At 44.2% G+C, this 14968-nt stretch overlaps 1 protein-coding gene across 2 annotated transcripts; it reads right to left on the bottom strand.

The window, feature by feature from the left end:
* Positions 1-7567: 7567 nt before the first annotated feature.
* Positions 7568-14955, bottom strand: herpud2 (HERPUD family member 2). Of its 2 annotated transcripts, none has more exons than XM_068735953.1 (9): positions 14807-14955; positions 12596-13012; positions 11476-11553; positions 10655-10759; positions 9959-10101; positions 9683-9808; positions 9205-9540; positions 8976-9072; positions 7568-8524 (listed from the first exon to the last, which is right to left on the bottom strand). In XM_068735953.1, exons 2-9 carry the CDS (start codon positions 12740-12742, stop codon positions 8276-8278), a joined length of 1281 nt encoding a protein of 426 aa, XP_068592054.1. In that variant the 5' UTR covers positions 12743-13012; positions 14807-14955; the 3' UTR covers positions 7568-8275. The 2 variants fall into 2 exon arrangements, with proteins under 2 accessions (XP_068592054.1, XP_068592053.1); XM_068735952.1 differs by having other exon boundaries at positions 10655-10762; positions 14807-14954.
* Positions 14956-14968: the final 13 nt, after the last annotated feature.

Raw genomic sequence — 14968 nt, 5'->3', positions numbered from 1 at the left:
ATTGTGACGGATGAGTAACCCGCACTGCTGCAACATGACTGTAATATATGTAAATATAAGCAGCCATCATCTGCATCAGACAAGTTATGTCTTCAAATATTCACAGTAACCTATTTACAGACAATCATGTTTTTTTCCTTCTTAAATATTGAAATGTGTCACAGCCCTTAAAGATAGGTGACAAGGTCAGATTTACTAACTCTTAAAAACTGTGAAAATAGTTGAGCACATTGTGCTTCATACAAATATGTCTGATTTGTACCTTTTTTTTATTATTATCTGATAAATGGGTGGAACATTTTTCCTCGCTTGTCCTCTTTGCAGCAGGAGAACTCAGAACAACACGGCCTCATAAACTGATTCAACTGTCACGTCCACAATTTCATGGAAGACATTTTTTTTCAACATGCAAAGACACATATTATGAATAATAACAAGGATGATAACCGAGTGTCATTTAGCTGCTTCAGTTTCAGAGTTAGTGGTGGAATGAAACCAAGGACACATTTACTCAAGTAAAAGCACAAATTCAAGGAAGTTGCACTTCCTGTCCAGAGAAAACCTTGTAAATTTGCAAATTTGGTGATTTTGAATTAGATTTTTTTTCTGATAATCTGAAGGATGAAGTCTTACTTTTATTTGTTGATAAAATGATCCTATACATCTTAAGCTAAATAAACTATTTAAAGACCCTCTTTGCGTTGCCTCAAAGCTGAAAACAGAGCTGTGTTTCTGGGCTTTACTTGGTTTTAATGACGCACACATTATCAGACTTATGTCCTTTAGGAAACAATAACAATGTTCAATCCCCATCATGTCCTTTTAGTAGATATTTCTCTGCAATTTCCTGTTTTTATTCTATTTGTAATATAGTTCTATTTTGTACTGCTGTAACGATCCACTATTCCCACTGACGTTGAGGAAAATGAAAGTCTAAATTTAAAATTTACAAATTCCACGTGCAGACACAGACCTCTTCCTCGTCGTTACACCAGCAGTATAAATACGCTGCCACACATCACCGTGCTCTCATTCTCACTGACGGTCTGTCTTCTGTGTGTTCTTTTGTCCTTGTTTGCCTTCTGTAAACTTCCTTCATATTATACTGACACTGCAGTTTATTTGGACTCAATCTCACACACACACACACACACACACACACACACACACACACACACACACACACACACACACACACACCACCCTGCTGCCAGAAATACTGACTACAGCACCAAATGTGGATTCATACGCCCCCTGAAAATAGTCCCCAACAAACGCACTATTTCCTGTTGTTTGCTAAAAAAAATGCAGTGACCAGCTGTTTTAGAAAATTGTGAAACCTGTTTTAAGAATGAATGAAGTCTTGGAGTTGGGAGCCACAGACAGGAAAGGGAAGCTGGAATACTCTTATATGTTATACGTTATTTGTTATACTCTCAAGATCATGAGTTAATTAATTTTTCATCGCTTTGTCTAAATACTATCGCAAGAAAATGGCCTTCTTGTTTCTCAAGATGATGAGATACTAAACTCTTAGAATTATTGCAGCCATGGACCATTTAGCTGATGTTGCTTTTGGTCTTTTCTTGTTGACGATAATACAACTAGAGACCATCTTGTGATGCGATCACACCAGCCGCAAATGCCAAAATCGGTCCAGGGGCGTAAAGTAAGGGGGGCCAATGGGCCTCTTCCCCACTTCCACCCCCTCTACTTACAGACAGACAAACATATAAAGTTACTCTGTGATAATGTTGGTGTCTGCAGATCTACATATTGGCCATGATGACTCACCCACAGACTCACAAGGTGAAAACATTACCAGCCAACCAACACGTGAGTCTAGACTAGCAGCAGCCTGATCTCTTCTTCAGCTGAGGATGCCTCCTGCCAAGAAGTAAAAGTAAGATCCTGTGATTCTGCCAAAAAATGACAAAATGAATGATGATCTTAATGAGACTGAACAACATCCACTCTGAGGAGTTGTTAAATTATTAAAGCCAGCGCTGAGATCATAAATCATAATGTTCTGCAAAGCTAATAGACCTGGAACCGAAATGCATCCCAAATATCTTCCAATGGGAGCGCGTAAACATCGCAGATTAACATTTTAGGCATTTTGCCGACGCTTTTATGCGCGTAAACATTACAGGCAGGCAGCTGCACTTAGCACGTAGATGTTTGAATGGGTCCAAAAATGTTCATTAGGCCTCCTAAAAAAATAAAATAAAGTCAAGTCAGACGAGAAATTCGCTCAAAATAGCATTCCGTGTTTTCATGTTCATGTGACCATGTTCAATCACAATCCATGGACCGAAAGAAACACACACCCATATCTGCACTATTGACTCCAGCAAAGTGTACACACTCATACATATAAACACACACACACACACACACACACACACACACATACACACACACACACACACACACACACACACACACACACTGTCGTCTATCACCAGAACCATCACCCGCCACCGCAGACGAACTGACGGATCGATGGCCGGGACGTTAGTCACCGTTTCACCAGGAAGAAGGCCCCACTTCTGCCCCGATAAGAATCGGTTACATCCTTCGGAAAATAAATAAATAAACAAATAAATAACATCCAGTGTGGCTCTGATTGGATTAGAGGGAGAGGGGAAGGGCACGACGAGCCACCGTGAGGTATGGCCGAACAAATTGGAGCCAACAGTCGGGCCGGAGAGTCCATTTTGGGGCATAATTTACACAGTGAGGAGCATGAGCTGAATCTAATGTCATTTCCATCAATTTTGCATTTTGGCCCTTCCCCCCTCCCCCCTCCCCCTCCCCCCGGGCTTTTAGCGGTCGTTTGAATCGTCTGGCGGAGGACAGCCGGCGAGCATTACAATGTCGGAGACGTCATTTAGCGCGGCGGCCGAGCGAGAGGTGGTTCTTTATGGCGTGGTGACTGGCAGCGAGCGTCCATTGCTGCGGCCATCCGGAAAATGGCTAACGATATGCTAATGAAGGGGCCCGAGAGTAGAGAAAGGGCCCCCAGACAAGCCACTTAATGGATGTTTTATCGGCAGGTCAAGAGTCTCATCAGCCGCAGTCTGTCCTGACGAGACGTGCCAAGTCAAATTTAGCGATAAAGCGCTTTTAACAAACCGGCCACAAAGTGCTTTCGGGGAAGACGAAGGACAACCCAGACGACCGCACGAGAGTTTGTGCTGAAATGTGCAACCTGTCGGCGAACGATGGAAATCTGTTTCCCAGAAGGGAAATGCACCTTGAAGGCAAAGTTGCCCCGAGGACGAGCAGAGGCGACAGGACTTCCTGACGGAGCTCGAGCTAAATTCACTTCCCGCCCACAAAAACGGCGGGATTTCTGCTGTTGGGTTTTAAGACCAAATGTAGTCTGACGTTCAGGCTGCTGTCAGATTACTTCTGATATTTGTTGGACCTTTTTGTTAGTAATGCCATTAAGGGGAAAAAAAAAACCCAAATCAGATGTGAAACAAAGTAGTACTGCACTATGTTGAGGTACTTTACTGGAGTTTTTCCATTTTTTTTTGCTACTTCATATACTCCACTACATCTTAGAGGGAAATATTGAACATTTTATAGGACCACATTTATCTGACAGCTGTAGTTATTTTCCCAAAAATCTGCTTAACATCCAAAACACCGGTCAAAACTCCAGCAACACTTAGTAGTATACAGAACAAAGTTAGTGTAAGACCAACGAGTTTGTTGGTCTTACAGTTTGTGTTTGTGTGGTAATCAGTTTTTATATGAATATATGTGTATATGGATTTGTGTTATTTATGTCTGCGCCTCCAAAAACCAAGTGGAACATCCTTGATTTGAGATGATTGATGCAGGTGGACTTAATGAGGTCAATGCAATCAGCTGCAGGTGCTTTAGAGTGTGTCATGAGTCTGAGCTTATGGTTACATTGGGCATATATTATCGGAAGCGCTCTTAATTACTGATTCTCACAGTACAGCAGCTCCTCGGTGGCTGTTTGAGTACGCGGTGCTGCTGCTCTTACTTTTCTATACCGTGCCCTAAATTGACAGATTATTAAAATCAAACCAACTCTACGCACTACAACAAGCGAGTTGAGCTCCTCAGCCAATGCAAACGGTTGTTTGAGAATCAATTGAATCACAAAGTTAATCCTGAACATATCTCCTACGTGTTTCTGACAGTAGTGAGTCGGAGGGTTACGTCGGCCAAAGGACGCTGTAGAAGTTTTCCTTTCACTGTCAGACGAGAAAATTCACTTTACATGTTGTATAAAATGACCTCTGACGCACAAGTCTACATCATGATGACTTGTTTAACTCTGAAGTAATGACACAAGGGCCTTAATTCCACCTGGGATATAAAGGACATGTCCACTTCTTATTTTTGCTCTGACTGTTCAGCTGCCAAAATCCATTTCCGGATTACAGAAAGCAAATCCATAGCAGCCTGAGAGGAAGACTACTAAAGTATTTCAGCTTCCTCTGCAGGTTATGTAGGTTTAAAAAAAAAAAAAATACTATTTTGGACTGAAGTGGACGTAGTCACCGTGACGTCACCCATCGCTTTGTGGACTGCAGTTTTGATGCCTCAAGTTCGGGCATTTTGGCCGTCGCCATCTTGTTTTTTTGCAACCAGAAGTGACAGCGGAGAGTGGAGCTAAGTGAATAAGACCCTTTGAGGTGACGCACTTAACTTCAAATTACAGCTGAAGATAGATTTTCGACGATCAGATTATTCGTTCCAGCTTTCAATCAAATATCAAAAATATGAACATGCTATGTAACGATGACGATGAGTGTGTTCTCATCCAACTGTTTTTATTCACATTTTCAATTTCCGCAGAAAATAAAACAGTGGAAATCCAGTAAATTTGGGGGCAGAGGTGGAAAAGAAACAACATTTTAAAATATCTCTCAAGCTTCCACGGGAGAGACGAGAAAAAAAAAATCACTCGAGGTTTGACTGATGTGACTCTTTTGATGATGTCATCTGGTTGCACCCTCTTCCTCTGCAGTGGTTTGACGGCATCCTCTTGATGCACCCAACGCCTAATATTCACATACCAGCAGTGGATGGAAACGTGCATAAATTAGCATTTTCTTTTGCTGATTTTCTGTCTTAATAATATCAAACATGTCTTCAGCCGTTCTATTACTTGTTGGTTGACCACACAGTTTAATATCTGTGTGGTCAACCAATAAGATCTCGTCTAAACGCTCATTCTCCGGGGCACTTCTACCGAAAGCGTGCTGCCGCAGTGCTTCGGCCGTCCCGTCCTCACGGGTGTGTCACACACTGTCTCTCGTCCCCCGTCTCCTCTCTGCGTTGACTTAATAAAGTCAACGTGTCTCCGTGGCATGTGTCCAGCCCAACTGCTGCCTCCCCAAAGACAACGAGGCCTGATAGCAGGGAAACAGGAGAGAGCCGTCTGCATAACAAGGACTTATTATGATGATGAAATGTCCTACAAGGCCCCAAACACCCTCTTAAAGAAATCTCTCCCTCTGATAAGGGGAGTCTAACCCCGCAGAGGGAGGGATTCGGGGGGTGGGGGGGGGGTCCTAACCTGATTGGATCGGCGGCTCGGAGGGGGCGCGCGTAACGAAATCAAACGGCCGTCAAGCCGCTGTCATGCATAATTAATTGGGCCTTCTACGACCAACTACACAAAAATCCATGGTCATTTGATTAGGGGGTTTTGGAGGACTCTCTGAAGTGCATCGCTGTCTGAGCCGCTTCCCTGCTCACCTCTCTATCAGTGAGGAGCAGAGTGTCAGAGCCCCGCTGCAGGTCTAGCTTTTGGGGGGGGGGGGGACAAAAATTCAAACTCTCATTGAGGCGCTTTTAAAACTCAAGGACATAATATATCTACTTCATGGAGCCGAGTGTGTGGCCTACGTTTTACTGAATGTCACTACGAAACCACGGGTACGAAAGACACCTGACAGTTCTCAGCAGGCGAAGACAATGAGACGTCCCCCCCCTCCGCCGTTTTTCTACCACTTAGCATGCCCTCGAGCAAGGCACTCACCCGTGCAGTGACAATTGTGAGACGGTGTTTCACTTCGAAGAACTATGGCGGTTTTACACGCTTTAATGTTCAAAGCACATACTTTTTCTCAATTTTCTTTAATTTTGTCATTGAAGCAGTTTTGACAAAACAAATTAGTAAATAGATTATTTGACAATTACCTCTCATCTCATGAGGCAAGAGCCTGGAAGACATTGAAATCAAGGAGTAAAAAAGTATAAAATAAAGAGCCACAATTGTACATAACATGCTACGACAGTGCAATGGTAACTTAATATTTCAAGCCCTTACAGTCTCTCACACTCAACCATTGACCAGGTGACGTCGGTGAAGTCCCTGAAGGTTCAGGGTCTAAGGGTTTAGGGGGGGACATCGGGATTACGCCGTAGTTCTCCAGCCGTGGGTGGAGCTACTCGGATGGTGGGCGGTATTTTCTAATGAGCCTGCATGTGACATAGGAAGGGGAAGTTAGCTTTCGTAAAATATGACCAATTAAACATGCTAATATTACATTGCATAAGTAGCATTGGTTGACGGGAAAATCATTAGTTTTGCAGGTTTTTGGTCATAAACCAAAGTGTTTGACTAGCTAAAAGTTTGGTCTGATGAAAAGTCAGAGGATCACCTTTTTTGTTGTCATTAAATCATTACTATATTTGTGTACCATGCAACATTTACAATGTGAAAATGATGCAATGGGACGTGACAAAAAAATATAGACTTAAGAAAATATTTCACACAGTTATGGCGTTTATGTAAAAGCAGTAGTTTATGATCATCAAAGCATGCAAACAATTGTTGCATGAAAACAAGGTTCCAGCACAAAAGAAGTTCAATCAGACTACTTTGACATCTGTGTGTGAATGCTGCCACCTGCAGGACATCAGAGGAACTACAGATTTTGAAACGCTACATCAGAATGTCCTGGTTCTCTCCGAGTGACACCTTCAGATGGTCTGCTATCAACCTGAGGTGAAATGATTTTGTAACTAAGCATCATTTCCTCTAAAATCAAATCTGAAATTAGACAAATTGTCTCATGAATGTGATTTGAAGTTTGCTTATGTACGGATACATAGTTCGATAACTTTTTGATCTTTGAGTAACATTTCACTGCCAAGGTCTCAAGAGCATACTGACCGAATCTGAAGTCGATCGGGTTAAATCTCTAGGAGTTCGTTAAAGTATGACGCCTTGAAATGGTCCAAAAACATCAGAAAATGCAAAATGGCAGACTTCCTGTTTGGTTTAGTGAAAAACTGCAAGAGGATTTTTTTGTACGTCCCATCACGTTCCACATACCTACCAAATGTCATACAGCTAAATAGGGGGCGCTATCGAGCCAATATTTCATAATGCAGCTGGACACCCCAATCAGACTGCAATTTTTGCAAATTCTGGCTTGCGTGCCAAATTTCCAAAAATTCCCAGTAACCCAAGAACCTCCTTTTTGTGACGAAACACGTGCGATAATAATAATAATTAGAATAACAATAGGTCATAACTAACAGGAAGTGAAACACAGTAGACGAGTCGAACCGCAGCAAGATTTTTATTCAAAAAAAAGCATATATTCAGGAATTAAAGATGCATATACTTACATGTGTAAATAATGTTCAAATACACAAAGTGGGAAAACAATGTGCTTCAGTAGCTGCAGTGTCTTTATGCACACCGTGTGCACACATGAAAATGTCTTCAGGGTTGTGGGTTTGTCACGGTTTAAGGACACAACATCTCCCCGTTCATCCCGATTATTTTTTTTTTTTTCTTCACATCCCTCATTTAAAAGTTTCAAAAAGCATGACCGTATCACTGTTTAAAATGGAAGACAGCACCCTCCAGGTTCTCTCACCATCACCACCTATCAATGAATTCACGATCAATGAAAGAAAAAAAACTGACTATCACTGCTGAAGCACTTAATCCATTAACACAACGAGATTAACTTTCTTTATCTTCCTTTATTCTCTGATCCTCCTGCAGAACTCACAAAGCATCTTGCTCTTCAACTCCAGAGGAACCGGTTCTGAATGTTCGAGGTCTGTAGCCGCCCGGCTGGTGTTGAACCAGGAGGTCCGGGGTGGAAAAAAAGGTATTTGAACGTATCGGGGTGTCTGAAGATGGTTTTGGGGGGGTATTTCAGACAGCACAGGCGGGGAACTTGCGATACGTCTGTGGAGCGGTACCTGCTGGCAGGAGGAAGAGGAGCGTATGAGAGGTAGGGCAGAGGGGGTCTGCCTAGTTGGCCGGTTGGCGCCGTCCCTCAGGGACAAGCGAGGTGAAGAAGGTGCTGATGAAGGACCACGCGGTGGTAAGGAAGCTGGCCTCGGGGGGGACCGCGGCGGCGGCGGCAGCGGCAGCGGCAGCAGCAGCAGCAGCAGCAGCCTGGTCCTGGTTCTGGTTCTGGCCCTGGTCCTCGGGGCCTCCAGCTCCTTCCTCACCCCTGTCATCGTCGTCGTCGTCCATCCCCTCATCCATCAGGCGTTCCTGAGACACAGATGGGACGATACAGAAAATATTGATGATGCGATGCTACATGGACGCCATCATCCGATCATTACATTCATCGATGACCTTCAGGTTTTGGTTTGACTTTCATCAGTTAATCTCCAAAATTTGATTTTAATGACATTTGGTGGAAACTTGGGCCATGTCCTAAAGAACAAATCTGTACCTGGATGCAGATCTGCAAAAATACAGATCTAGCTCTCTTTTCCACAACTTGATGCAGCGAATCAACTTTTTATTAAAGATTATTTTTTGATTATATTTGACAGAGGACAGTGTAGAAATGAGAGAGAGACAGAGAGAGAGAGAGACAGAGAGAGAGAGAGACAGAGAGAGAGAGAGAGAGAGAGAGAGAGAGAGAGAGGATGGATGGTTCTTGCAGAGTTTAAGACAGAATAGCAGCGAGGTTGAGGGACGTCCTCCAGCTCACCATTTCCTGTATGTCCTGGTGTCTCTCTGCCGCCTCCTGAGGAGGCCTGAGGAGGTTCTGCTGCTCCGGCCTGAAGGGAAACCAACCAGCCTGATGCCTGGAGGAAAGAAAAAAACCCCACAAACATTATTATTTATTTTTGAATCCCATGGAAAGATTTGTGAAAACATGACTTTGACCATAAACACGCATGCAGCTAACCGAATAGTGTAAAATATAAGAGGCTCACAGGTAGACGAGCAGCATGGCGCCGACCACCATGACGAAGCGGCTGAAGGAGGAGTAGAAGTAGACGATGCTGAGCAGGACGCCGGCGCGGGACACCGTGTACAACCAGTCCAGCCAATCGCGGTTGAGCTCGTCGTCGTTCATCACCGCGCCGCCCTGCGCGTTCATCTGGATGTTGGGGTTGGCCGGCTGGTTCTCGGGCAGCGGGTTGGGGGCCGGGTTGGGCCCCAGCGGGGGCTGCACGGCCTCGTTGGGCTGGGCGGGTTGAAGGGGCGAGGGGGAGGGGGTGGAAGGCGGGGGGGTGCTGGGAGGCTGGGAGGCAGCTACTGCCGCTTGACTTGACGAGGAGGAGAAAAACGTTCACATGTTTAGAAGAAAACACGAACCAACTCCACCTCAGTTTATAGGTCTGCTCTTCATGTCTAACTGTTGAACTTCAGAGGAAGAAGTAATAAGGAAAAGCTGAGTTAGCAACTTACTATTGCATGTAGTAGTGGCGTGCATACATCTGCTGCCACCACAGCATCTGCATGGGCATGTACATGGAGTGGGGGGGCATGTTGGCAGGGAGGTCTCCTTGCAAAGGGACCTGGGCTCCATCTGGCCTGTGGAGGAGCGCCGTGTTTGTTATTACATGTGTTTACACTGTGCACAAACACACACACACACACACACACACACACACACGGGCTAATGACAACAAGGTGTTCTGTGCGCCTCTTTAGTTTTCTCTCTTCATCATCCACATTGCTCACCACTGAGGGACACCAGCGGGGCTCTGAGGGTTGTACTGGGGGACGCCGCGATACCTCAGCCCGTCATAACTTCCTGGGACAGAGGAAGAGGAGGAGGAGGCCGGCTGACTGGCATGGGAGGCGGAGCCGGCGCCGTCTGAACTCTGAGGGACGAGATGTGAACACCAATCAGAAGTTGAGATGAGCACATTGCAGCGTTTTTTTTAAATAATCAACACAAAGATGAGAGGTTTTATAAAAAGGTGTGTTTTTGGGACTGAACCTGAAGCCAAAACCAAGTTTTTAATCCGTTAACCTCACGGCGTGGAGCTGGTTGGGATTACTTTCATGTAAAGTAACATGGAGTCAAGAATAGATGTGAAACTAAAGGCTGAGGAATGACTGAAGGAATGATGTTGACAAAGAACCTGCGACGTCACGGCCCAAACCTGATCCTTGTGATTGACAGGTCTGTCTGGTCTGGGAGCCGTCCGTGATTTCGTCTTCCACCTTTAACCCTTTTCACGGTGCGCTTTCAGCTCATGACAGTTAACTAACAGGTTTGGTCACTTCTGGTTGCAAAAAAAACAACCAAGATGGCGACTGCCAAAAATGCCAAAAGGGCCGTCTTCAAACCAGTGGGTGACGTCGCAGTGATTACATCAGCTTCTTACATACAGTGTGTGATCTGAACCCAGCTCAACGCGGTCTACTCACACTGGAGTCAGAAGCAGAAGAGCTGGCCGCGGCGGGGCTCCGAGGCATGGGCGAGGCCGGGGGGCTGTGAGAGGTACACACTAGATGCATCATGTGGTACTCATCCTGCTGCGGGTCCACCAGTCACGGATGTGGGAGGAAGAGGAGGAAGAAGTGAGGGTAGCAACAGAGCAGAGAGATAAAACGAGAGAGAGAGAGAGAGAGAGAGAGAGAGAGAGAGAGAGAGAGAGAAATTAGTGAGGAAATGGCCAGAATTCAGACACAACGCTCAGCCTTTGTTGGTCAAACACATCAGATCAGCTATTGTTTCTCAGGCAGCCTGTTTCGGTTCCTCCACAGCGCACACACACACACACACACACACGCACACGCGCACACACACACACACACACACACACACACACACACACACACACACACACACACACACACACACACACACACACACACACACACACACACACACACACAAGCTGTGTGTGTGTGTGGTATTTTTGGGGGGGTTTTCAAGCAAAGATTCCAAAGATTTGCTGGTCCAAGCTTCTCAAACATGATTTTAAACATAAATTATTTTTGAAACACTTTGACTTATAAACAGGCATGTTTCACTATTTTATGACATTTTATAGACAAAATGATTCATTGAGAAAATGACCTGCAGATGAAATAAACTTCGGTTGCAGCAGTTGAAGAAAAAATTGAACATATTTACATTTTAAAAATGCTTTTTTTAGACGGGGACAAATCTAAACCTCATCCATGCAGAACACTGCTCATCCACAAACACACACACACACACACACACACACACACCCCCTTACCTTTCTGAGCACATCTCGGAGCTGTAGGTGGTCTGGGAGGAGCCTCCCTGAGTACACCAGCCGCTGGTCTTTGGACAGCTGCAACACGAACGGCATCGCATGGTGAGACAGAGAATCGTTTGGCATAAAAACGGTGTAAACACGTTTGTTTTGACTTGTTAAAACGGCAACAGGAAAGTGCCTCTAGGTCACGGTCTGTGTCACCCAACTTTTTCTTTACAGTGTGAACACATAAGGGCCTCAAAAGTATCCCCCCGGGTCGAGGTTTAAGAAAACCCGGATGAGAAGTCCTGAAAGTGCTCTGGAAAAAAAAAAAATATGGAAATTGACAAAATGGCCCGTTTGAGAACTCGCTCAACAGAAACATTCAGCCGTTTAGAATGAATAGACTCTGATGTTTGTGTCTGCCGCTGTGAGGGGAGGGAGACCTTGTTGTGTGGAGCGTCAGAACACGAGAGGGTGACTGATTAACCACCTTTGGATTAGATTGCTGAGCTACAGATTAGATCTTGAAGCTTACTAAAAGCACACGCAGTACGTACGGTCATATCTTCTGTGCTCCCCGAGGCGCTGCACTTCATGTTATTAAGTACACTTGCCCAAAAAAAACCAACAACTGACAACTGAAGCATAAAAAAACAACAAACTTTCTCTTTTGTTTTAACACATACTGCTTCGTATTGGTGCTGGAACCGATCGAAACAGGAACATTTGTAAAGATGGATTTTTCATTTTCCATTCCAAAGCGGTCAAAAAGGTGCGAGCAGGAGGCTCATTGTTCTCACACACACACACACACACACCAACACAATGCACCTGTTAACACCCTCCACACACACACACACACACACACACACACACACACACACACACACACACACACACACACACACACACACACACACACACACACACACACACACATACACACACACACACACACTCAGGATGAGCACAGCAGCATTGCATTTAGTCACATGATCGTGTGGAACTCTCTCGGAGGGAGTGGTTAAAAGAAAAGCTAATTTTTCTCTCTCCACGCTGTCAAAAGTGTAACTGACATGAAGTCCAGGAAGCGTCTGTGCTAAATAGAAAAACATCAAACACGAGAGCGACCTACCGGCTTGCTGGGGTACACGTTGGAGATGTGACTCTTCAGCCGCTCCACGGTCCAGTTGAGGAAGCAGTTAATGGTCTGGTCTTCATACTTCTGGTTGGGGGCCTTGAGGACCAGGGTTACAGGACTATCAACTGCCCAGGAGTCCATGGCTCATATTACTAGCAGGGTGGGCTCTGAAGAACCGGAGCTTATTGTGTCACAACTCAGGACACACCTGAGGAGGAAGCTGCCTCAAACCCTCTCCATTCTGGGGCTCAGTTAAAACACACCTGACGCTGTCTCTGCTGGGAGCGGTGGTGGTGGTGGTGGGGGGGCGGTGTGGTTCCCCCTCTACAACATCTGCCTCATCTGTTGGGGAAGTTAGTGGTTTCCGACTGTATTGATGGGAATTCTTCTGTGGTGATAGTTGTTGGATTTCTAGGTGGAAGAAAAAAAATATGAAGAAACGTCTCTTTGAGGGGAAAGAAGTCTTCCACACATTTGATATCTGTTTGTGTAGATTTAACTATCATTTCAACGCGTTACTTTTAAGTTTTCTTCAAACACGTAAACTGTTTTTAATGTCTTGTCTCAGGTTTTGTGGTCTTAGCGATATCTTATTTCAGCCGTATTTGTTAAAGCTGAATTAATAAAGAAGCGTTTGTTTAGTCACTTTAGAGGCTGCAGTTTGTGCTGCTGTTGAATTGTACTACGTTATAGTGAAAGGTGTATTATATTATGTATAACACTAAATATTAGAGACACTTGTATATACACAGTATAACATTTGGGCTGCCGTCTCTTAGCTGGTTAGTCGACTAATGAGACGTTTTAGTTTATTAGACCCTTTTCATGCTTTATTTCTCAGAAACATCTCTGGTAAACACGAGCTTTAAAAGTAGTGCTTTTACTTTGCTACAGGCAAACTAATAGAGCGGGGTTATTGTTACAGTCTGGTGGTATATATGAGTCGTAGGATTAACCTGTACATCGTTAATGCCCTTGTCGAAACAATTACCATCAATATATCACATCTATATATATATCTATATCTATATCTATATCTATATATATATATATATATATTCGCATTTCTATTTTTATTTATGAATAGATTGAGTGTTAAGGGGATAAGTGGAGACAAGTACGTGGACACATAAACGGCAAAAAGAGAGATTATACAAAGTAAGATAAGGAAAATGACAAAAACCAGGAACAGAAGCAAACTGAGGTTCAGACTGATGATACGTCTGTGTGTGTGTGTGTGTGTGTGTGTGTGTGTGTGTGTGTGTATGTGTATGTGTGTGTGTTCAGGATAATGAGTGAGGTGTTGAATGAGATGGTAATTTATCGTTTTATCCAGAGTTATATCTGTAGATATAACTACACATATCATCTCATATGTTGTCTATATACGTACGTACACACACACACACACACACACACACACACACACACACACACACACACATATATGTATATGTATATATATGTATATATACACATTAATGTTTCCTTTTAAGTGTAAAGGATGAAAGGTGCAAGAGGATGATAAAAAAGAGAGAAATGGGTAAAAATTAAATATAAGAAAAATGTAAATTGACCAAATTAAGTAAAAAAATATACAATATACATATTTATTGTTTAAATGGTTTGCTTATTGAAATAAAGTATTTAAATATCACACGCGCGCACGAGCACACACGCACGCACGCACACACACACACACACACACACACACACACACACTTCTGTATTTCATAAGAAAGAGAACCATTGGAGCGTGGAGACAGACGCTAACCACCGCCGAGGTGTAGGTCACGAGTTTCACTTCAACACTTTCTGACACCTGCTACGTTGCGTCATCCTTACAGTAAAAACTGTCAAACAACCAGCTAACTACTAACTACCGGGGGGCTAATTCACACCCGAGTCAAGCTAACCCGGGTTATCCACTCAGCCAAAAACTCATGTTCGCAAAACAAACAAAGTAGCTTTAGGTGACTCCTTAAAACGGCTCTGGTTCTATCTTGACCCGTTTTTGAAACCATGGGTAACAGGGTTAGCTTGTTAGCTTGTAGGCTAACGTTAGCTTCGCTGTTGCTTGCTGGGAGAAAAAAAAAACAACCCAATTCGATTTGCAGACCCGTTGACCGCGGTGACATTACATCTAACTTAACGAACGGACGCCATGTTATCGGCGTTTTCTCCCCCCCACCACCACCACCGTACCTGTGTATTACTCCGGGTGGTGCCGTCGTCTCTTCGTCCCAGCTCGGCTCGCCTTGACGCCTTGTTGTTGTAATAATGTCGGGTGTGTGTGTGTGTGTGTGAGAGAGAGAGTGTGAGAGAGAGAGACACAGCGAGACCGGAAGCCACGTCATCGTCCACGTC

This window comes from Cebidichthys violaceus, unplaced genomic scaffold, assembly GCF_023349555.1.
Source record: "Cebidichthys violaceus isolate CVI_PGR_0920_01 unplaced genomic scaffold, fCebVio1.0.p SCAF_7, whole genome shotgun sequence".
Taxonomy (NCBI): Eukaryota; Metazoa; Chordata; class Actinopteri; order Perciformes; family Stichaeidae; genus Cebidichthys; species Cebidichthys violaceus.
Note: the sequence above shows the minus strand (reverse complement) of the source record. Positions and strands in the feature narration are given on the sequence as shown.